Here is a 25,604-nt window from a genome sequence, read left to right on the forward strand (position 1 = left end):
TTCCTTTTCCCTTTGGCTCAAGACATCTCAGATTGGATCATACCCTACTTCCTGTTTATATTTTTATCTATATACTGTTACGACACTAAAGAGACAAAGCTCATTCATCCTGAACTGTAGAAATCCTTCAACTCATGCTTGCCTGCCCCAATCCACAGCATTTTCAATTGTTTTGTTTACATACAAAGGTTGGATAATAAGGAAGCCTGAAGAACTACTGATGCCTTGGACTTATTAGCAGAGTACTGACCATGGACAGCTAAAAGAACAAGTCTGTCCCGGAGAAGTGAAGCTTGGGTGCTCTTTAGAGGCAAGGATTGAGAAACTTTCTTCACATACTTGGAACATGTCAGGAGAAGCTAATACTTGGATGTGGAAGTGACTGGGAGTACACACAATTTCAAACGGAAATTTTACCAAGTAGGTTCTAGGGTTCCCACTATGTGGTCATGGTAGCTATGGCTCATGGGAACCACTAAGGACACACGCAGGCCAGTCCTGGGCTGATGTGACACAATTCAAACTGCACTTTGCCTGAGAGCAAAGCTACACAGCACGTACTTGTCAGAAAGAATAACCTCCAAACGGAGTTTCAGCGCCTTTAGAACATCTATTCTGGCAATTCCTGAGTGTATATACATTTGTGATCTCGTAAAGTCTGTAATAGTTCAGAAATTCCAATTGGGAAAACTGGTTAAGTGCCAACCAGTAAGGAACTCCAGCCTCACAGCGTGCCTGCTCCTTGCCCTACTGTACCTCAAACTCACACTAGTCTGATACACCCAAGCACCATTGTCACTCACTGGGTCAACACATCTCGTTGAGGGTCAGCTTCTCTTTCGCTGACTCTTGCCAGCACAATGTCTTTTTCCAAGAACTGCTCCCTCCTCACAACAAGCCCAGAGCAGGTCAGTTTCCCCAGCTTCGCCTCTAAGGAGCAGCCTGGTTGCACTTCCTCCCAGACTTGTTCTTTTGGCGGCAGATGTTCAGTAATCTTCTCCAACAACTTAATTCAAAGGCATCTGGAATGTGGCAACCATAAGCTTCCTGCATGCAATATGTGTGTTTCATGCCTGTTCTGGACAAAGACATTATGTTCATAGGTGTATGATGCGTACACAGAAAACCTGTAATGCCTACACCTGGCTCAAGGCCCATTACTCCTACACATCAGGTGGAGCCTCACCCTATCCTGTGCCATCACCACAGCCTCCACCTTGCTCAAGCCTTATGCGGCAGTCACAGTGTCAATCCATCCGGCTGAGGGTCCTCCTCGATTTCACTGAACACCTGTATGTCTAGTCCACTCTCTTTCCAAGGATGGCTCTTCCTCTAACACGTCCCAGGGTATGTGAGATGGAGCTTCCCTGTTCTTTCCTCTGAGGAGCACCCTCGTTGTTCCTCCTCCAAGACGCAGACAACAAACAACTCACTGCAATCGAAGTGGAACTGACTCACAGCTGACTCCACAGTGGGTTTTCAGAGGCTGTAAATCACATAGGAGATTGTCCTCCTTTCTCCCGGGGAGCAATAATTCCTAAATGTAATAACTTAAGAAGCTTAAGAAAACCTTAGGTAGTTTCTACGGACTGTTATAAACACCCATCATCTACATTCAGGAGCTACATTTCCAGATCTCCTAGTAGCAGAAATACTTGGTGAGAAGTGAGTTCTTTTAATCGGGGAAGAATAGATTCATTCATCAAAGGAAAACTCACTTTTTGAGTTGCCTGAGACTCATAGTGAATCAATGTGCAATGGCTCTGAAGTCTGCCTTGTCCTGAGTCAGTCTCACTGACTCCAACTTCCCTCATTAGCAATTACTGCTTCAATCCATCTCATCTGGTGTCTTCCTCTCCTGCACTGTCCCTCCATGCTTCCAAGCATGATGTCTTCTCCTAGGACTGGTCCCGTCTGGCCACATGCCCAATGGATGTGATGAAGCTTCAGAATCTAAGTATAAGTAAATTCAAAATACTGATAGCAACGTGAAAGAGAGGCTCTGGAGAGGCAAACGTCACACTGCTAAATGGAACTGTGCCTTATGTAGCTACATCATCATATACTTAAAACTTCCAATGCACAAACCCCCAAACTGACAAGAACTCCAAGGAAAATAGTGTCACACACCTTTTGTTGTCATGCATCAAGTTGGACCTGACACTCAGTGAGGTGTTCAGAGGCAGAACATCAGACAGATTACCTGTCATTTTTCTATGGAAGAACTGGTGGATTCAAATCATCTGCCTTGAGATGGTAGTGCAACTCCTTAATACTAAACCACCTAAGTTCCTTAAGTCACAATGATGATTTTATGTACTGTCTACTGGGAACCAAGCCATAGCTAACTTGTAGAGGGTTTAGAGAGGCAGTAATTGGGAGGAGATTGTTCATTTCTCTCTTGTGGATTCAAACTGCATACTATTCTTGCCTCTGGTGGCAGCTCAATTCCTTACTACTAAGCCATCAGCTCCCAAGTCATGTGGATGTCACTTTTTTAACTCAGTAAGGTTAAGTTGTTGTTTTGTTGTTATGTGCCGTTGAGTCGTTTGCGACTCATAGCGACCCTATGTACAACAGCCCTAAACCCTGCTCTATCCTGTGCCAACCGCACTGCATCTGACACACCCATCCCAATTACCCCAGTCACTGAATCAATCCATCTCTTAGAGGGTCTTCCCCTCTTGCGCTGTCCACAAGCATGATGTCCCTCTCAAAGGACCTGTCCCTCCTGGCAACATGCCCAAAGTATGTCAGACAAAGCCCCAGAATCCTTGCCACCAAGGAGTTGCTTGGTTTAATCCTCTCCAGGATGAATCTGTTTTCTTGGCAATCCATGGTATATTCAGTACTCTTCAGCACCACAGCTCAAAGGCATCAATTTTCCTTCTGTCCTCCCTATTCATTGTCCGACTTTCTGATGCATAACAAGTGATTGCAAAGACCACGGCCTGTATCTGGCGCACCTTAGTCTCCAGAGAGACACCGTTGCTCTTGAGTACTTTAGAAAGGTCTCTAACAGCAGATGTTCCCATCGCAATACGTTTTTTGATTTCCTGACTGCTGGTGCCAAGAGTGTTGACAGTGGAGCCGAGCAAACTGTTATTAAAATTATGAAATAACAAGTCTGAACTCACACATCTATCTGACCAAACATATACACAGTATGCCCATTTTTTCCAAAGTAACTGCTGAACATTTGCAATAATTAATCATATACACAACAAAAAGATGCCAGCAAATTTTGAGAAATTACACAGGTTCTATTGATTACAATGAAACAAGAAACTACTCAAGTAGACCCAGAATAACTTCTCATTTGGAGATCAGGTTAAAAGGTAACATTCTCTAGTCTCTGATCATGGGAGCACATCCAAACGAATAGAGCCCCCAAAGAAACTCCCATCTCCCACTGGAATGATGCTAACCAGAAGGGAAGGCTGCTCAAGATACCCTACAAGAAACTGAAGCAGCAGTTTATAACTCAGGTGTAAATACAGTTGAAAACACAAAATCAGAAGGGGAGGGACACACATGCACACAAAAATATCAACCAAATAGCAATCTAAATCCCAAGAGAATTCCCTTCGCCTACTCCCGGCATTTGATAAAGTGATCCTCACATTAAACCTAAGAAAATGTAGATGGAAAAAAAATCTTTGAGAAAGAACACTTGGGCAGCCAGGTATGAGATTAAGCTAGAATAATCTTTGTTTTAATAAGAAAAAATTCATGGTGACTCTAGGGTGCCGCTTCCTGGGGAAGGGCGTAGGTCTGGCAGCAGGGGGTGGGAGGGAGGCATGACAGGTTTTGCTGAGCTATATTAAGTGTGAGCCATGTATCAATGTTTTCAGGAGGCGTCTTGGCTGGAGAAAGGCTTTGGGAGTCATCTTTATAAAACCATGGCATGTCAGTGAAGCTTTGCTAAGTTTTATATTCTTTCTTCCTGAAAAATGAGGCAGTGTGCCTTGCAAATACATTTCCTCAATTTACCCACCTGTCCACAGTTTTGCTCTTTATCTGGAGTGGTGAGGCACATCTGGATGAGCAGACTCCTAGCACCACTTGAACCATCTGTTATTAGTGCCTTCCTTCAAAAGAGTCAAGCCTTTTCCACCCCACAGGGATGCTAAGCATCTATCTGGCTTTCACAATCCCCTCTCCATTCCTCAGGATAGCTCCTTTCTTCCCCATAAACACATCACAACCTCAACACAGCCCTCTACATTTACACAACCTGGTCTCAACTGGCCTCACCACCACAGGGTCCTCTACACTGTAACAGCTTGAAGCGCCCCATCAAGTTTTTCTTCCAATCCCCAATCTCTCCCTCTTAAACCCCACAATCCTTCAATATATGGTCTTACTCTCATGACCTCTTATTTTTTAACATTTTAAATCTACTACTCAAATCCTCCGAACCCAATAAGAGGTAATAGTTGAATAGATTTCTAATCAAAACCACCAAAATTATTGAATATTTCTAAATAATACACTTCTTTTTTTTTTTTACTAGAAAGGTGCATGGCCTAACACTGAAACACAGAAGAGAATAAATCTATTTTACCTAAAGTGAAATAGGACTCCATAATCCACCTTGGGCAACACAGCTGCAGGACTGGGCAAATGAAGTCAAAGCTCTGCAGCAGCAGTGCTGGGCCCTAGGACCAATGGGGGTTCTGCCGGTCAGGCAAGGTCTAACCCCAGGAGTACTAACGTCCCCCAGGATTTAGGTATGTTGCCGGGGGAGAAGCTGTACCTCCTTTCCCATTCCACACTGTGGTAATTACGGTTCTTCATCATCTCCCTCACTGGATAGAGCAGTAACTCAAATGTTACCCTAGCAGCCAAAGCACAAGTGAGAACTGTGCGTGCACTCTCCACACACCCACACACACTCCAGACAATGCTAAGCTTACTCATTTACACAAAACTACATTATATGTGTATATACAGTCAAACAGTCTGCATTAGGAAAGCAGGATCACTGCCACCACCTTTTATTTATCTAATTCATAACTAAGTATAGAGCACTAGATAGAATAGAGCTAAAAATGCAAACAAGTCCCTGCCCTTAAGGGGCTTACAATCTTATCAGGACAACACAACAGGCACATAAAAAGTCGGACTGTAAGAAGGCATATGCTAACAAACACCACAATAATGCAAAAGGCAGCAGCACAGTTTATAAATACCAGAAGCCCGACTAGTCCCAACCTGGGAAGTAACTTAACCTCGTGGTTTATTATCTCACCTGCAAAACAAAGTGGGTAACACAGAGGCTGTCTGCAGGTGTTTCCAGCTTAAGACACATGAACTTCATCAAAAGCTGAAGATGGTTTTATGGAGACAGTGGGACCTGAGCCAGATACTGAAGGCAGGAAGAGGAAGGGGTGAGAGATAAGGAAGGCAGTGCTGAGGTAGGGGTTAGAGGGCAGAAAGAATGGCAAAGATCACAGTGGGAGTGAGGTAAGTGGGGTGGCAGGAGGCCAGCTATGGCAGCCCACAGGGTGAGCTGCGCTCCTCACACTGACATCAGTTACAGTACATCATTTCAGAGTAAAAAGTAGCAGAACGATGGCAGCATTTTAGTAAAATTTTCCATTTCCAGAAAAATACAAAGTACTTGAACATTATGGCTGTGCATGCCAACACTGACAACAGATCATCATTCTAAGGACTGAAATGTAAATAAGTTACATTCTTAGTAAACATGATGAAAACCCTTCATTCAAAAGGGTATTCGATACAAGTTAGACAATCCCACTCATTCCAACAATTCTATTTCTCCAGGTTCTGTGGAAATAAAAGAAACAAGGTTCCTGCCCTTGGAGAGCCCAAAGCCTGGCAGATGAGACAAACAGGTCATGCCCACCTAGGGAGCTGTGATGCATGGTCTGAACAAGACATGACTAGAGTGCTACAGAGTAAAACAGACTGGTGTCTCCCCTAAAGGGGCTTCAGCAAGGGTTCAAGAGAACATGAATTATTCAAGTAAGTGTGTAATAGGGACAAGGGGTGGGGTGAGAGCTCCCAGTCCAGTGTGGCTGGAGCTGAGTATACAGGAAGTGGATAGTGACATGGAGCCTCACTTGTGTAAACCCAAGGAGCCGCTAATCAGGTTTTAATCTACTGGCACTGGGCCTCATGGGCAGGAACCCTTCTCCTCTTCTTTTTCTTATTTCCTGCATTTGGATTTGAAGCCCCTCAACCTTTAATCTTCAAAATGGAGCTGAATGGGAAGGGCATGAGGCAAAGCAAAAGGAACAGGACTAGAAGTACACACAGCCAAGTCAAACTACCAGAAGGTAATGATGATCGTATTTATATAAAGGTACGCAGATGAGGAAAACACATTTCCCCTAGGTTTCGAAAGGGGCCTAACAAACAAGGAAATGCTGAAAGATCTTACTGATTGTGCAAAATGCATATACTGTTGGTTTTGGTTTTTTATATATCAACATGCCCATACATATAACTCCCACGGGCTCAACGGAGTTGTATGGTTTGCAAAAACAAAAATTCAACACTATGTAAAGTGCAAATATGCAATAGGATCCTTGCAAAATACTCCACTTCCTAAATGATTTCTATTAAACATAGGTGTTGGAGAATTGAAGGCCTATCTTCACATAAATACAGTTCAGCCAAAATTGCACTAATTAGCTTAAAAATTAAAATAGTTATAATTGTAAATTCAAGTCTTAGGTTCTCAGCTTTTACCCCAAATATTTCAAGACACGTGTATAAACTATCCAGTAAAGAACATGCAGTATAACGCAGGTATAAACCTGTCCCTTTAAGCTAGACACCAAATTTCTATTGTTGTTAATAATATCATAAACGGATTCTAAAAAAGTAACAACTTTTGTGAAATTTTATCTTATGAATAAAATAAATCTGTGCCATTTTATTCAACATTCGTTAAGTTACAGTTATGTCAAAACAATCTGCTGCTAATGAAGAGACCTCAGTATATCCTTAAAAACATGCATATATATTTAGTAGGATCATCTACATTTTTTAATAAATTACATGCATGATACACATTAACCAATAAAGAATACCAATGAGAATTCAAGACATTTATTTTTCTGCATGGAGATTTGACTACAGTACAACACACACACACACACACACACACACACACACACACACACACACACACACTCACAAAGCAAGAGTGTGTAATAGGTAGTGAGAGACATTTAAAATAAGCATAATTAAAATGCCTACAGACAGACCTTGTTTTTTTTGTTTGTTTTTAGGCAACAAAATATTTTAGTCCTTGACACCTTCTCACTTACCTAGCACCACAGATGCAAGGACTTAAGTAAACGTGTACAATCTCATGCTTAAAACTTGAAGCAAGCACTGAATAGAATTTATACATGTGATCTACTCTAGTTAAGTATGCAACATACGTTCTCTTAATGATATTCTATACATTAAATTACCCTGCAGCTTTAAAAAAACAATTCTAACATTTATGTAAAACAACTTTTGAAAACTTGTGAAGAAACATGTTGAATGTTCACCCCAAGGCTGCTGACACAGGCATTACTCTAAGTGGGAATTGGCAGCAGTCTTGGGGGCTCATTCTGAGGGGAAACGGTGTCTGTGCATGTTAATCCATGTTAAAATACATATGTACACAGATGGCACAAAGATTTGTGCGGCTGGAATCACCAGTGCAAACGCATGCATTTGAGGTACTTTTTTTTATGGTCAGGTATAATTATGCATAGTCATTTTCTTAAAGAGATTTCAGACCTGATCAGATGAAAAGTTTGTGACGAGTGAAAATATGAGCTATTTATATATTTCATTTCAAATAGCTGTACTTATTACTGAGCATCTGTTTAAAATAAGTTTAAATCTTTAGTTGAAAGTATTTACCAACCAATAAATCTTCTCATTGGAAAGAGATGGACTGGTAATTATACCTGGCCAAGCGATGTAAAATAGCATACTTGAAATTCTAGCAAGAACTGTAGTGAACTAGCAAAATACTTCATTATTGCTTCATTGGGCTGAGAAACCCAAAAGGCAAAGACAAGACAATGGTCAACGATGAAAGCAAACACCCAGAACAGTGGTGCCCCCGAGTAGCCTTCTGCGATCAAAGCTAAGCTTTCTCAGCGTTGTCAATGCCATTGGCCTCCATGCAGATGTCAGGCTCCCCACACAAAGAGGAGGGTGTGAAGTGGCTAACAGGAGGGCACAAACAGCTCTTAAGTTCTGGCAATTCTTGCTTTAGGCGTTCCAGCTGCTCCACTTGGAATATATTTGGCTGTTCCGGCATCCAGTCATATATCCTATGATGAAACAAATGAAACATACATAAAACAATGTAATGGATTGTTACTGCTGACCTACTTGACTTGACCCTTTCAAGGGAATTATTTTACTGAATATGCCTGGGACACTTACACTAAAGAATTCCCTCTGAAACTGCAGGAGGAAGTTGCTGCTTTTTCAAAGCCTGGAAAAGAGGTAAGTCACTGGATTTGCTTTTTAGCTCCAAGGAAAGAGTAAAATTGTGTAACATAATTGACGTGAATGTCTTTTGCTACCCCACATCATTTTACGGTTTCTTTCCGTAGTAAAAGCAAAGTTTCATTTGTACTTGTTTTACTAACATTTACAAGTTGTAAGTGGACCTGGAATGAGCTATTTATTGTGTTGTGCAAAACTGGCATGGGGCTGAATGGCTGACCTATTAATCCAAAGTTTATGCCTTCCTAATATTGTTTTTTAAAAATTCTCCGTAAGCAAATGTTAAGAGTTGGGTTTGATCCCGTCTTTGCTTTTAGGGTAAATCTAAAGTAATTCAAAGTTCCTATTTAAACTTGACTTGCAACTCCTTGGATCTATACTCAAATTCACTATTCAGATTTTTTTATTTATGAAGCAAACAAATAAACTGTTTTTTATAATTAAAAAAAAAAATCTAAAAACACACCCCTAAATCTTTCCATAATCTGCAATAGCAGCCCTGCCTTTTGAGGTGAAAATAATCTAATTAAAAAATGAAAATGAAATCCATAGCTTAGTTTTCAAGGATCCTCCTTCCAGCTGCCGATGCTTTTATTTTATAAGTAGGGACACAAGGTAGGTATACTGCTCCAAATGGTACTGCTAGTAAGAGGCAGAATCCACATTCACACCAGTGACCAGACTTTGAAGCAACTTGCTCAGCAGTGTGAGCAGTATCTATAAGCTCTGAGTGCTGACTGATGGACCCTGAGCCCAAAGAGGCTCGTGGGGCTGCCAATGTGGGCCAGCAGAGAAAGCTATTGTTTCATTCTTTAAAGGAGAGTCAGATACATAGTGTGAGGTACTATAAGATAATCTTTGTAGGGGGGAGGGATTGTAAAACAACGGGGAAACTTTTCTTTTACTTTTCAAAGAGAAGAGTGTACTGGGGGTTGGGGGGGGGGCAGGGAGAAAAGTGTAACAATGAATGAATAGAAATCCAAAGTCTCTAAATTTTCATTAATAAAATTTTAAAAATGTAAAATCTCAAAAAGAAAAAGATAATCTTTGTAATACATTAAAATTAGGAAAAGTACTTCACCAGAACAACAACAACAACAAAAAAATAATCCCTTTATTCTATTAAGTAGTTAACTATATATAGTAAGACTTTTTGCTAGAAGTAGCTATTGTTAGTCTGGGAAAAAGGGGCCAAAGAGAAGAATTAATTCAGAACTCAAACGCTGATGGCCTTGCCTGCTGCTGATAAGAAAAGCAAATGGCCTTGCTTATCTGGATAAGCTGGCATATGGCTCATAAATCAGAATGGAATGTCCCTCCCTAAAGACTGTTTATAAGTTCACAGTATGACTTTCCATTCTGCCTCTCCAGGATGAGGAAGTCACCTGGGAGTTCCCCTTTCCTCCCCTTTAATAAAGCTGCATTAAACTTTTTTTCGTTCTAATTTCTTCTTTAAGTCCACTAACCCAAGAGCTATGAGAACTCTGGGTCAGGATATCACACTGCAAAGAGACTTGACTCTTTCCATGTTATCCCACTGGCAGGCGTGGGGGAGAAACAACTTTACTCTTTGCAAGCACTGGAATTTTTTAGAAATACACAAATAGAAAAAAAATAAGAGAGAGCAACACAATTTTGGAAGCTTTTATATTTTTATAGAAGAGGGTGATCTAATAACAACAAGTTTTTCTGCTGGAATTGAAAAGGCCAAATTGTAGCCAGCAATGAGGGGGGGGAAGAAACAAAAGGCTGAGAAGCAGCAGCATTAAATTCCTCCTGACCTGGGGAGGGGGCTGGCTAAAACAACGACGCTACAAAGATACTGGCTTTTTAGCAGCGGCATTTTCTTTCCTATATTCCCTGCTGTTAGTCTCTCCGTATCCCTGGAAGAGGACTGGAAGTTTATTTCTGGTGAGACTTGCACAGGATGTCACTGGAATGAACTTGGACAGGAGGACCAGGTTCTATTTGGACATTACATAAAAGCACAGCCATGGGGCTACCACCAGAGTCACTAGAGAGGGAACAATAGTTAGATACAGAGGAGCACCTCCTTCTTTGCTCCCTTACTGGACCCCAAGAAACTAGCCACTAAAAACCAGAACTCTTCAGGAAGCACATTTATGCATAGTCTGTAGGGAATTGCACTGCTAATTCAAAGATCATGCCATTCTAGGGGTTCAAATCCACCAGCAGCTCCCCACAAGTGATTTGTAGCTATGATGATTGAGCTGTGAATGGGTTCTCAACACAAAACTGTCAATGAGGTTTTGAGATGAGAAACAGATTAGTCAAAAAGCTCGTAATCTAGTGCCGTGATAAGTATGGCCCAATGGCTCACGAAGAGCAGGCTCTTTCTAATGAAGTCCAGTTCCACAGGCCCGATTCAGACACTTGTTGGGGCTTCCAACAACCTCTTTAGATCCCAATTCTTTGTCATGAGAGGCAATCCAAATGTCTGAGGAAAGCTTCTGACAGGATTGCTCAAGTGCCACAAACAGAAGAACACTTCAAAAAGGCACAAAGAACTTCTCAGTGCCTTCAGAGAAATATTATTTACTTATAAAAGATTGAGATGTTATATGCACAGAAAAAAGAACACCCCAAGGGAAAGTCTGTGAGAGTTGAAAACACAATAGCATGTGTAAAAAAAATGCAACAGAATTCCAGCCTAACACCAGATGCAATGTAACATGCATTTATAACTAGGATAGTTACTAGAACATTCGAATGTCAATGCCCTGCAGAAACTTCCCACCCATATTCCAGATGTGGTCACCAATGCTCACAGAAGCACTTTTTTAAAAGTAAAAATGTGCCAACAACCCAAATGTCCTTAAAGCAGCAGAACTAGAATAGAGACCTAAAATATTATACAGCCATGAAAAGTAGGCAGTACAGCTAAAAACAACTATATGGCTTAATTTCAGAAAAAAAAATTATGAGTGTGGGCGAAAGAGTATAAATAAGGTTTTAAAAATAACAATTAAATGCAATGTTAAAGAAACAAGAAAATAATGATTTAACATGCACGTTTTTTGGGGGAAGGCTAGATGCAATGTCAAAGAAATAGGAGAATAATGAGTTAAAATGCAGTTTTGTTTGGGGAAGGCACTAAGAGAATGAAATTAGAAGACTATGATTAAATGCCTTCAGAGAACAAAATAGTTTCTGGAAACGAAAATATCAAGTGTCATCAAACTTCTCTTCAAATGGAAAATGCCTCCAGGACTCCAAATCACTACTCATTCAAAACTTCTTATATGTTAAAATTTTTAAATGAAAAATTGACAACAAAAGCACATTGTTTATAAATATTAATATAGATACCAGAAGGCAAGGCTTTTAAAAAAATCAATAACACATTCAATCATAGTTAAGAGAATGGCTATGTATGGGGGAATAATTCTTTTTCATATTAAGTCTTAAAATTTTTTTTAAAAAATTCAATTTTTAAATTATCCATGCACATCTTTGCTTCTAATTTAAAAACAAAACCAAATCTAATACAATTACCTCATCCTTCTCATCAAACCCTTAAAGTCCAACCTTGAGATATCCCCTTCAATATCAATACCTTCAACACACAGTTCTGCCCTGATTCATGTGTCTAGCTCAACTTAAAAAAGCAAATCTTTCAAGCAAATGAATTACTAAATATCCAACTCAACAGCTGCCTCTTTTAAATTGTTACTGACCCAGAACTCACTCTCTGTAGTACCTGTTACAACTCTCTTCCTGTTCTCTCCAAATATCACATCCGATTCAACCAAGTCCCTTAAGATGTGGCTGAAATCTATACCCTCTACCAAGCTGCACTCTATTATTATCCTTCTTGCCTATATTCTTCTTGCCTGAAAATACTCTTTCCTGTCCAGAGAAAATACTTTCCTAAAAATTTTACTAATTACAATTCCATCACATTCTTGGCTTTCATTTTTAATTAAAATTATAATAAATTAATTTCATTTAATTAGACAGAAATGTCTATTTAAAAAGAGCTGGAAAACAGAAGCAAATCCATCTACCTATGAACAGTTAATCTTTGACAAAGAGATGAAATCAATTAAAAGCCTCTTGAACAGGCTGATAAATATATTCATTTGTAGAAAATAGGAAATAAGACCCATACTTCACATTAAAAAAACAAACTCAAAATGGAGCAAGTACATAAAGTGCTGGGGGGGGGTGGGTGAAAGGTGACACATGGGTGTTAATCACAGAGTTGCACAATTCAATGGGGGGGTGAAGGAAATGGGAAGGATATTTTGTGAAAAACAATGTATTCAAACTTCGTGAATAATTCAGTATAAAATTTAAAAAACCAAACTGGGTGGTAGGATGCAGGGAGGAAAATGTATAACAATGAATGGACGCAAATCCAAGTTTTCTGGAAGCTTTCATTAAAATCACAATAAAAAATAAAATGTGAAAAAATAAAAACCACCGAAAAAAAGAACGATCACAAAGAAAAAACAACCAACTATTCCACCGCTTGGAATATACCCTGAGAAAATAAGAACTGTGGCACAAACAGAGACTTATATACCAACACTCACAGCTGCATTATTCACCATCACAAGAACATGGGAAATAGCCCACATGTCCAACCACAAAAAATTGGACTGAGAAATTAATCATGGAGTTGTACAATTTGATGGGTAAGGGGGTGAGGGAAATTGGAAGAATCTGTTCTCAGAAACAAATGTATTCAATCTATTTTGTAAACTAGTATTTTGGGGGGAGAAAGGCAGTTTTTGATGGGAACTTGCTGCCCTCCCAGATCTGTAATAACGTGCACATGGCCATTGGAAAAAAAAAGGGGGGGGGGACGACATGGGCAAGCTGAGGGGTCCTAATGTACGGCTTGAAGGCTGTTAGGTGCTGCGGAGTCTGTAACTCATGCTATTATCCCATGATCTCTGATATGCTTAAAACCACTGTTACTACAGTCAATCCACCAGCAGAGGATAAACTAGATGAATGAGAACTCCTCCAAATTAAACCTTACACACATCAAAAGATTTCTCCAAAGAGTAAAATATGAGCCTACAGAAAGAGAAAACGAATGAGAAATGACCTGGCAAGGAACTAATCTTGAAGGTACTTTACCAATGCAGCTTTTCATATTGCCACCAAACATACTTACTGCTCAAAATTATTAGCTATGGGGAGCTCTGGTGGCCTAGTGGCAAGAAGCTGCACTGCAATCCCAGAGGCGCACGGTTCGAATCCACCAGATGCTCTGCTGGGAAAGGAGGGACAATCTCCTCCTGTACCAGTCAGATATGATTTGACGGTACACTGACACAAATAAAAAAAAAAAATTTAAAAAATTTATTAGCTATGTGACAGGTGCCATTCAACCTCATCCAAAAGACACAACTGAAAATTCTTTAGGACTATATTCAGCAAATGTTGGTGAAGATGTAGACAAACTGGAACTCTCAGACAGAGTAGAAGGACTACAAAGGACCATACCACTACAGAAAGGAGCCTGGAAACTCCTTAAAAATATGTAAATAGAAATACCAATTGATTCAGAAACCCTTTAGATGACACAAACAAATACATGCACAATTATGTTCATTGTACTTTAATTATAATGGCAAAGATATGAAAACAATTCCAGGTGTCCATCAGTGCATAAATGCATAAAGAATCTATGATATATTCAATTATGGGATCCCATGCAATACTACAGAATAGTAAAAATCAAGAACCATAACTAACTTGGATAAATCCAAAGGGCATTGTGCTGAGCGAAGTTAGTACAAAAGGAAAAGAATTTAAAAAAAAACACTATTATAAAAGACTCAAGGAAAGTTTGTACAGATAATTATTCCTGGATTGATTCCAGGGATAGGAAAGTAGGAAGAGGGAATTAAAAATTAGTTACTAGATAATTCATCTAAGGTGGGAAAAGCAGTAAGCAACAAGGAGATGAAGGGCACAATTACCACTAAAGAAACGGAGGACACAGAACATGTAGGATTAATGAAAATCAGAAAGACAGGCATGAAATGGGGAAAACGTGAATAAATTAATGTCATTAAATATTTATACTGAATACAAAATAAATTACTTTGCAAACTTTCACTCCAATTATATTACAAAAGCCTTACACACACACACACCCATGCTTTTAATGTATATCAGACCAGAGAGTTAAAGGAAATGCAGGCATGGCAGGCATTATCTAGGTGGTTATCTGAAACCCAGGCTAACTCAGGCAAAATATAGGAAAATTAAGTTTTGCGTTAGCAATGTTACGATTATAGAATGCATAGTAATATGAACTAATTCCAAGGAAACTATTTTTTAAAGTAGCCCACATTTTATACTCATCGATACACTTACTCTTAATGATGGTGCTCAAGTATTAGCAAACCCATTAATCCTGCAGCAAAGTAAAGAACATCTCTTGAGAATCTTAATTTCCTTTATAGCAAAAGAAGAGCTTCTGTTGTGCAGACAGTGGTTAAGTTTCCATCAAGCGGACAATGGCTTATGGACATCAGATATGAACTTTGCTCTAAACTGTACCACTCTTACAATCTCTGATAGGGTCCAGACGATTGGTACAGTGACTGTGGTCAGTTCAGCCTATTAAAGAGTTTTTCATCTCTTTAGTGGAACCACTTTTCTCAGCCTTATCTCTTCTTCCCCATGTGAGATGGTTTCATCATCCTTGCCTCTAAGAAGTACCCTTCAGGGGAGCTCTGGTGGCCTAGTGGCAAGGAGCTGCAACTACAATCCCAGAGGCACACGGTTCGAATCCACCAGATGCTCAGACACACTGACTCATTGTCATCAAGTCGGAAGTGACTCATCACTGGCCCTCCAGTAGGTCTGCCGAGGCTGTAACTGCACAAGAAGATAATGTCCATCTTTCTCTCACTGAGGAGCTTGTCAATTCAATCCAAGACCTTTGGATTACAACAAAACTCCTTGTCCACTAGGCCACCAGAGCACCCTATAAGTAGATGCGGTTATCTGAAATGGAAATATGAGGAAGGCTTTGCTGACAAGTATTTCAGTTTTTTTTCCTCTAAACAAAACTCACAATTGGGGTGGGGTGTGTGTATGAATGGAGGGAAACCAGCAGAGAGCAGGTCAAAGATGAAAAAGGAGGAGGCAAAGTAGTGTGCGTATAAGGAAGGGGGTGTGGTGAAAAGGGATCGGCTCACCAAGGCCAGAAAAGCCTGGGGAGTTTTCTGCAGTCTGAGTTCAATAACCACATACATGGGAATTCTGCCCTGGATTTGGGTGAGATCACCAAGCTGTCAGTGCAGAATGAGAAGTCAAGGGACAGAGCGCCACCTCACCTATCATAAATTAGACCATTAACTCCAAATTCCTTCAATTTTCTTCTGTTTTCAGGATCATTGGTGTCATCACCCCAGCAGAATATGACGAGTCCCTTAGCTTTTGCTTCCTGAATATACGATGGGTTTCTGAGCAGGTCTTCAGTATGTGCGTTTATCCCCTAAAACAAGAAAAATTACTTATTCATGACAAATGCTAAAAGGCACTCTAGCAAGTGCTTTGTAAAGTAGAGCAGGCCATTTAAGAAAATATTTTCACTATTTTATATAATTTTAAAACTCCTTTATGAATTTATTTCCTAGTTTTATCATTAACATATGTATGTAAGGAATATAAGCAATGTATCAATGTATGGATATTAGAATTGTTCTCCTGATGGAATGTTCTATCAAATGAATTCACACTCTAACTCTTTTAGATGATTTATAAAATCCACTAAAAGAACTACAAAAGTTAGGTTGGAACAAAAGTTCACTTTTGTTCATTTAACTGCTTTTTATTCTAAGTCCTAACATCTTCATTTTTCAAGTAGAGTCAAATGACTGTTACAAAATTCAACAACTCACAGCTCACCCTCCAGTGGATTTTCAGAGGCTGTAAACTGCATGGGAGAAGAATGCCCATCTTTCTTCTATGGAGTTGCTGGTGGATTCAAAGCTCATGGCTTTGAGTTGGCAGGGCAACTCCTCACCCAGTAGGCCACCAGAACTCAATGGGTAAAGATACAGGTCACTTTACTTATTTAATACTTCTCTAAAATACAAACAAATAAAATGCCAAGTGTGACTTACCAGCAGATTTTCAAACTGCGCAAAGCTCATTGCAATGGGGGTTGTTCGAGATCGGAGGTCCATGAGTTCAGGATAAATATCAGATTTTCCTTGAGTTAAAAATAAGATGGGATATTTGTTCTGCTTTTGCCGAACCCTAAAATAAAAGGCATTTTTAAAAATAGCTTTCATTAAAGGAATAAATGTAATATATTATTTTTGCATTTTCAGAAAGGAAAAAGAAACAAAACCAATAACCCCGTTACTCAGCTATAAATGCCATTAATATGCCTTCTAGTTAAAACAACTTACTGAAAATAAAAAAGTAAAGGACATCCAAAATTAATCTCCACAATAGTTTCCTATTGCCAAAGGGGCCCTTTAGAGTAGTGAGAAAAGATCTTCACCCTGAAACCTACATCGTCCCTTTTCAGCAGGAAGTAGCCAAGAGAATATGCCGTCCCCTTTTCCTTATGAATCAAGGTGAAGTCTCTCTCAGGGAGGAGTGATAGGGAATGGCAAAGGACACACTGACAAAGGAGATTAATCAGAACTGGCTTTGACAAGCACTGTGGCAATGGGACAATTAAAATAGACTTTCAAGGGGTGGGGGAAGAGGAACGAACTGGGGGGGTAGAGAAAATAGTGCAACAATGAATGAATGGAAATCCAAAATCTCCGCAAATGTTCATTAAAATTAATAAAGTTTATTAAAAATTAAAAAACAAAAACCCCAAACTAAAGGATAATATGAAAGCCTTGTGGACTCAGAATCTGGTAAGACTGTACATGTCTACAAAATGAAAACTCAGGAGGTAAGGTGTAGGACCTCCTGTATATGGCGTGAGGAGCCTTCTAGCAAATAGTGATAAGATGAAAGAAAAAACATATAATCTGAGATGACAAAGCAAGCCCTAGCCACATTCTAAAAGTACAGGAGGAAAAACCGGGTATTACTCACATTGTGCAAATATCTGCATCAAATGAAGAAAATACTATTCTCCTTTTCCCAGAATTTTCCAAAACAGTTTTTAAAATTATATCCAAAAATAGGTTCATATCAAAATATGTTGATAAATTGCCGTCCCATATTCCATCCTTTGTAAAAAGAGCAAAGTGAAAACCATTATTACATATCTGAAAATTAAAGTCTTCAGGAATTTGGGCTTCACTTATTCATAAAGGCAAGAAGATGATAATATGCTACCTGGAAAGATGCTTACCCTTTGCTGGCAGATCCATTTTATTTCTATGTTAAACCCTACATCTTCTGGCAGGGACTCTAAAACCTAGATTTTGTTTGTTATTGATAGATGAGTGGATTAAAGGGGAAAGGGGAAGGAAGAAAAAAGAATTATTACAAAAATCAATCAATGAGAAAATACTCTTATCTAAATTTTTTTTAACCTTAAGCATAAACATATTCTTTCTCATAATCAAACTGATTTAGTTGATGACCATGTTAATTAAAGTCAGAAGTGATAAAACAGAGATAGCTGGCACCAGCTGTGATGACTGATCATAGAGCATCATTGTCATAAGGGCAGAGACAATGATCTGAAATCCTTTCTATAATAACACTAAATATCCAAAATGAGCTGTAACAATATAGGCTGTCTACTAATAGTCTAATTCATGTATCATCTCATATCAAGATGATCCCCAAAAGAAACATTATGCTGGCAGGTCATAACTAAATTATACGACAATAACATAATTAATAGCATATAATTTAATTTATCTAAATGAAATATCTACATACTTTGCAATCAAGACTATCTGGCAGCTGTAAGCAAAAAATCAGACTGAATATATGATGTTTGGTTACTAAACTACCAAGAGCTGATGTGTTTAATCTTAAAACAAACAGGAAGGCCAAATATAGAAACGTTTTCAAAACAAATTAATTTAGTACCGCTTATGTTTTTACTTCAATTTCTTTCAAAACTTTAAAAATATTTTATATCTCACTATACATCTAAGGCAACTCAACAGCACGTAACACAATGTACTATGACAGGTTTGGAAGCAGGAGTGGCATCTACTTCCTAAACAACATGCCTCTGGAAACTCTATGAACTTTGATAAATGTCGATAGCTGTAGAGGGGCTTCAGGCCTTTTGTGTATAGCGTCCCTATGAGTCATGCTTGACTTGAAGGCAATTGTGTGTGTGCGCGTGTCACACTGAATTAGTAACACGTTGCCACACACTTTTAAATTGATGACTGTGCCTAGAAACACCGTTTTTTTCCCGATAAATTACTGAATAATTAACACAAATAAATGCACTAGAGCACTTCGTACAAATGATGTCCCTTTTTTATTAATTAAAATGTGCAGGGCGGCTATAGCTGTCATTTGCAGCAATGTGTTAATTCTGAATTTTTAAAATATTGAAAGTTAAAGCACGCTACTAGAGTAGTACAGGTTTCCAGAGCCTTAATGGGAGAAAAGACCTGGTGGCACGTTCTCATTAGGATTTCAGCCTACAAAGCCCAGGGAAGTTCTACTCTGTTCTGGCGTTTCTATTCAGTGATCCTAAATGAAGAGCATAAACAGCTTTGGTGGCCTACCAGTAAGGAACTGCTCTGGAAACTCAAAGGTATACTGTTCAAATCTACCAGCTGCTCCGTGGAAGAAAGATAGGCAATCTCTTCCCATGTGATTAAGTGCCTCTGTACTGACATGATGGTACACAACAATAAGGTGCTGCTACAGCACAGTACTTCTTAGGATTTCCTAGTCTGTAAACATTATAGAACCTCCTTCTCCCATGGTGGGTTCACAGTCAATGGTTAATCGCCTTATTTGCTTCTAAGGTTGACTTGACAAAACTTCAAACAACAACTAAGCCTGGAGTCAGGAGACCTGGGATCTAGCGTACATCTACTACACTAACCAGCTGACCAAAAAAGAAAAATTACTTGAAACTGTTATTACTCAATTTTGTGTATAAGCGAAGGTTTCTTTTCATGTCTTTTTCCTGTGTTTTCTGCCTCATTTATTTAATTTGGTAATCATGTAACACAAAATAAGAAATAGAAGAGTTTGTATCAGTGGTAACAGTTAAATATGGAATTTAGAGAAAAACTTTTCCTTTGTATTGAAACTGTATTTAGGCTTGGTGTTAAAATTTGACTAAATTATGATGTAAAATAAGTAAATAATGAGTCAGTGTGTATATGTGTGTTTTAAACTTATTTGCCAAAGAAAGCCAATTTTTCAAAGCTTTTTATAATTTACCAAAAGGAGGAAGCTGTTTTATAGTATAAAAAGTTGAGGAACTTGCTATTTCTAAAAATTTCAGGATTCTGAACTGGAGGAATAATTTTTACTTACTTAGGTTTCATATTTACCTGGGTAATTATACAAAATCATTAAATGCTTAATTGACAACGGCAATGAGTTTGGGTTTGATAAGGGACTAAAAGTAACTTAACTGGGATAAAGTTGCCTTTTGTGTTTGGTAGACACTTACCATCTTAAGAGAAGGAAAAGGTTGATTTTCAGAAAAGGAATTTTCTTCCTCAACCACAGATTCTAAATTTTAAAACAAAACAATGAAAGAATTTTCTTTTACTTTTCAAAGAGGAGCAAATTAGGGGTAGGGGAGGGGCAGGGAAAAAAGTGCAACAATGAATGAAGGGAAAACCTAAGTCTCTGTAAACTTCATTAAAATAAAAAAAAAAGTGCTACAATCCTGGGGGTGGGGAGACCCTGAGAAAACAATGACATCCCACAGTTTATGGCCTCAACAGCAATTACACATTACACTCTTATAACAAATCTTTAGTATTATTCTTTCAAAAAAAGTCAGTGTGCTAATTCTCAATGGAATTGAGAGCTTAAGAATATTAATTAAATTTATATTTTAAACATAAAAAAAGTTCTGAATTTATGAAACTACAGCTGTTGGCTTCGAACCACATGCCTTTATTCCTCACCACTAGACCACCAACTGTAGTTTTTGGGGAAACCTGAGCAATCTCCTGTGTGGTTTTAATGCCTCTGAAAACCAGTTTGGGGGTCAGCTCTAGGTAAGTTCCAACACCCCAGCTACCAAAGAGAGCTCTGGTTACCTCAATGAGTAAGGAGTTGCTATGTCAACCTAAAGGCACATGGTTTCAATTCACCAGCTGCTCTGAGGGAGAAAGATGGACACTCTCCTCCCAAATGGTTTACAGCCTCTTAAAACCCACTGGACGGCCAGCTATGAGTCAGTGATTTCCTAGCATATAACAACAACATAGCTACCAGTGTGCTCATGTTGCCATTACATTTAAGATAACTAGATTTTTAAGAGGCATACAAGAATTTTTCTGCAAAAGGACAAATTATTCCAGTTTAATAAAGGCAAAATTTAAACATTCATGATTATTACTGGCCATAAAGTATTTGTAACCCTATGAAGTCAGTTATTAAATCCTCAAATCATGGTTATGCTCTAAGTCAAGTGTTTCTTCATTGAGCCACTCAAACAGTACTATAATCACAAGTGTAGGCAATCATCTAGTGGGTACTAACGATATGCAAGGCACTTTAAGAGAATCTGGGAACATGAAAAAGTGTCTCCCTATGCTTCAGAGGCTTATGTTCTTAGTAGGAGACTGGATATATTTAGGGGGTGGACAGTGGACAGGGAGGAGGATAAAACGGCCTCAAACTAGAACTAGTATTAAGTTCCATACAGCCTTTCTGTATATATTAGCAATGTGGTTATGTGACTTCTGTAAGCCTTTTTTCTCTCTCATTACCAACAAGGCAGAACCACCTCATAGCTGACATGCCAGTGGGTTTTCAGAAACTTTAAATCCATCTTTCCGTCATGGAGCTGTTGGTGAATACTAAAGTCTAGGCCAGAACTCCTAAATAAGGAACTAAAGACAATAAACTCTCAGAGTTATGGGATAAAACATATATCTTGGACATGCTGCAAGGAGGGACTACTCCTTGGGGAGGGACCTCATGCTTGGGAGGGCAGAGGGACAGCGCAGGAGGGGAAGACTCTCTACGAGATGGACTGATTCAGTCACGGTTAGTAATGGGCAAAGGTGTTTCGGAGACTGTGAGATTGGCACCAGGATAGTGCAGGGTTTAGAGCTGCTGTATATAAGGTTGCTAATGAGTCACATGTGACTCGACAATACATAAAAACAACAATTTGGAAGTATATGAATAAAATTACATTTAGGCTTTCTAATACTAATTCAACAAACTATAATGTACTATGAAAAGTACACACATACCTTTCCGATCCTTTGATTTCAGTGCAGTCACATGGGCAAGCTAGAGAATACAGACACAAACACATACACACAGTCTTACGATGTGAAATGATAGCTAACAGATCTAGAACCAGAGCATCACAGTCTATGAATTACAGACAAATCAGCCTATCAGTTTAATAGAGTAAGCACTGCTATGGGGGCTAGCTGAACCTTAAACTATTGCCGGCAGTAATCTCTAAACATGAAACCAAGAATATGTCCCTGAAGTCTTTCAAAACAAAATAGTTTTACGTAACTGGCACAGAATGCCTGCCTTGTGCAGTGTGCTCTTTTAAGATTTTTCTGGGAATAAACTGACAACAGCAACTCAAAAAGATTATTATAGAGAAAACTTAAAAAAATACATTTATGGTTAAATAGAGTAATACCTCAAAGAAAAGGAGATCGGGTGCACAGATAATCAGTGTTACCCACTGCACATGCAGAAGTTATACTGGTACATGCAACAAACCCATTGCCATCAAGCTGGAAGCAACCCTTAGTGGACCCTCCAGGTTTCCAGAGGCTGTGAAGGCCCACGAGGAGAGAGCCAGCTTTCCCCCTCCGAGCTTTCTGGGTTGGCAGCTCATCCTCTCACCTAGTAGGCCAGTAGAGCCCCCTTCCTACATCTACACAGAGAAATAACTAAATACCTAAGTAAGGCTACAGAATATAAAAATGCTTAAGTTAGAAAATGTGTTTATACTTTCATACCACCATTTATTTGGGTATCTAAAAAGGGTAAGAGGGATCATGCAAAGTTACATATTGTTACAAAATATACAAAGGCCCCAGAGATCAAGAGAAACTAGTATTTACTAAAATAAAAAAGCAGTATTATAATAAACAATGTATTGTATTAGGAAGGGCTAGCACAGAACAAAGTCCAGCCTAAGGTGATGAGAAGGGCTAACTCATACAACCTCTGCAAACCCTAATTTGAGCCTCCACAAGCTGTTGAAGGAGGCAGGTGGGATTAGCACTAATGTATTTCGCCTATGGGGCCTGAAAACCAACTATATAGTCTATGAATGTTGACTACACAGTCATTCCCATATGCCTATTAAAGCTAGTATAAATACTGTAAAGATAAAAAGTAATTCATTTTTTATACTAATACTACCTTTAACAATTGGAGTTGATCAAAGGTTAGCTCCTTTACAGGAATTTCAAATAATTCTGCTGGATCAGCATCAAATTTCTAAAAAGAGAAAAATTGATTGCTAAGTTATGAACGAAACATTTAGATATTAGCATTTCAATTTACCAAGTTCTGAGAACAACTGGTAGGTGCCAGAGCAAGCCTATGCAGGGCCCCTTCTTATCTAACATTACCACCCAGCTCTCTATGTTTGAGGAAGGACCCGGCAGAAAACCAGCTCAGAGGAAGCTGTGGAGCCGAACAGACTCTGGACTCATCACTTTCCCTGTCATTAATGGTGTGTATGTTTTATTTGACATACACTCATGTGCTTTTAAAAAGGGGTGGGGGAGAAGCCAAAACAAGTGTCACTAAGAATCAACACAGAAATATTACATAAGGATTAATTTCTGTAAATGTTTTTAAGCTTTTCTAGGCCTCTTTAAAATATACATTCGACAAAAAAAATTGCTAGAAAAAGTAATTGTTAGGAGAAATTAAAAGCATTAATATTGCAATAAGATTTCCAATATACTACGAATTTTTTCCCCCATTACACAAAACTGTTCTATTATCATTAGGGAAATCAACAATTCAGAAAGTAACTACGATATCTCTGTGCACATCATGTGAGCATATATACGCATCAAGTGTTTGGAATAAATAAAGAAGAAAAAATTATGAGTAAAGGAATAAGTCAAAGGAGAGAAGAAAAGGGCTTATTTTTTTCATTTCATAATCTGCTGAGCTACTTGCATTTTTAAATAACAAATATGAACGGCTTTTAGAAGAAAAATAATAGCTTAATTAAAACTCAAACTAAAATACATATACAAGTCATTACTTCATTACCCAATTAACTCATCCAGGTTCAAGTTCAGAGAGCAAGTCAGAGTCTGGTAAAAACTGGGCATGAGTAAGTAATCCTCTTCAATTAATCTCTCATAGATCTTTAGAAATAAGTTAGACAGATTCATTAATCTCAATCTTGGTTAAGCCGATTCTTTAGCTTTGTATTTCTTCTCCTTTCACCTCACATTAATATTCCCCACAGCAATAACAACTTGCTCCTTTTCTTGTCTGTATTCTACTTTGACTATTTTCTTCACTTTCCTAATACCATCTCAAAGAATTCTGTACATTATGATAATCCAACCTTGCTTGACTTATATTAGAATTTATGAGCAGGCAAAGCCATGTCCCTTTTGATACTCCTTTATACGCTAACAACATGCAGTGCCATAGGGTCAAACAAGTTAGTAAAGAGGCCTTCTTGAAATTAACTCAGTAAAAAAATAACTCCTAGCACAGCTTTTAAAAAATGTCAAATGAACTTTCACAGTGTTAAGTCCTTGAAAAATCAGGAGATTAATATGTATGCTGAAATTCAGGAATTATTACTAAATTGCTTACACACCACCACCATTTATGAATATGTTTCAAACCTTCATCTTGACTTCCTTTCTGTTCTTCCTATCTTCCAGTTCAGACTTAGCTTTACCTTTGGTCTAGATTACTGATTCCTATACCTCTAGTCTCTGTCCTCTGCCCTCATCAATTTCTGAAATATCTGATTATCTTTTCCTTTTTCGTCTTCTTTCTATTGCTCCTAAGGCTAAGACCCTTAGCCTACAGTGAGGTCCTCTTTCCAGTTTACTTTTTGCTGTTACTCTTCCTGCTTGAAGTTAGAGCATACTAGTCTATCAATTTAGAAAAGAGTTGAAGCAGAAATAGAATGGCAACTAAAAACCAAATTTAAACAATGATAACCCTTCTTTCCTGCCTCAATACCGTCAAATGATAAAGAAATTCTATCACTCTGTTAGATAACACAATTAATTAATTAATTCAAAAAATTAATATTCCCATCTTCTCACTCTTCTACCGTAGAAGTTCAAGGGGAAAAGATTGACAATAATTCCACAAGGAAATTCCTCAAATAATTGACCAACTTTATTCAACAAATAATTAAAAGTAATTTTTTACAAAGTTCCTAATATTAGTCGTCTTGCCTATCAGTAAGAAAATGAAGACATTTCAACATACCTTTTTCATAGTCAAACAACAAGTGAGATCATGATAGACTACAGGAATAAAATCCTTTGAAAGATGTACATCAAATTCTACAAAAGCTGCACCCTTGAATGAAATAAAGGAAGAAAGTATGTAAAAAACAAACTATCAAGCACACAATACATTAAAACAACAAGAAGAAATGTGTTACTCAATACAGTTCCAGATCTGAAAAACAAACCCATAAAATTTCTCATGAAATATTTAATACAACACTTTTAAGTTTTTTCTAAAAAAGTACTTTGTTCCCGTAAAACAATTATAACTATCATCTTTTTACTGGGGGAAGGTGGTGAGACAACAATCTAGCAATTATTTAGTACCCTCATCCACTTAAATTGGAAGCAGGAGTGGCATCCACTTCCTAAACAACATGCTTCTGGAAACGCTATGAACTTTGATAAAGGTCAGTAATTATAGAGACTTCAGGCCTTTTGTTCATAGGGTCAGCAATCAACATCAACAATTCACTAAAAATGCCCAGGGCACACTGGTGGCAGTAATAATTCAGCCTTCTCCCCCCC

General features: G+C 38.4%; 1 protein-coding gene across 1 annotated transcript in view; it reads right to left on the reverse strand.

Moving 5' to 3' along the window:
* Positions 1 to 8,128: 8,128 nt before the first annotated feature.
* Positions 8,129 to 25,604, reverse strand: part of GPCPD1 (glycerophosphocholine phosphodiesterase GDE1 homolog (S. cerevisiae)) — a 62,990-nt gene continuing 45,514 nt past the window's right edge. The window contains exons 11-19 of the mRNA XM_006894263.1: positions 25,054 to 25,146; positions 22,990 to 23,067; positions 21,846 to 21,885; positions 20,078 to 20,139; positions 17,822 to 17,887; positions 17,560 to 17,696; positions 16,620 to 16,755; positions 15,828 to 15,988; positions 8,129 to 8,318 (exon numbers count right to left, since the gene is read on the reverse strand). Of these exons, the coding sequence (XP_006894325.1) occupies positions 8,129 to 8,318; positions 15,828 to 15,988; positions 16,620 to 16,755; positions 17,560 to 17,696; positions 17,822 to 17,887; positions 20,078 to 20,139; positions 21,846 to 21,885; positions 22,990 to 23,067; positions 25,054 to 25,146 (963 nt within the window). The remainder of the gene's footprint in view (positions 8,319 to 15,827; positions 15,989 to 16,619; positions 16,756 to 17,559; positions 17,697 to 17,821; positions 17,888 to 20,077; positions 20,140 to 21,845; positions 21,886 to 22,989; positions 23,068 to 25,053; positions 25,147 to 25,604) is intronic.

This window comes from Elephantulus edwardii, unplaced genomic scaffold, assembly GCF_000299155.1.
Source record: "Elephantulus edwardii isolate Elephantulus edwardi_28Jun2011 unplaced genomic scaffold, EleEdw1.0 scaffold00138, whole genome shotgun sequence".
In the NCBI taxonomy this organism is placed as follows: Eukaryota; Metazoa; Chordata; class Mammalia; order Macroscelidea; family Macroscelididae; genus Elephantulus; species Elephantulus edwardii.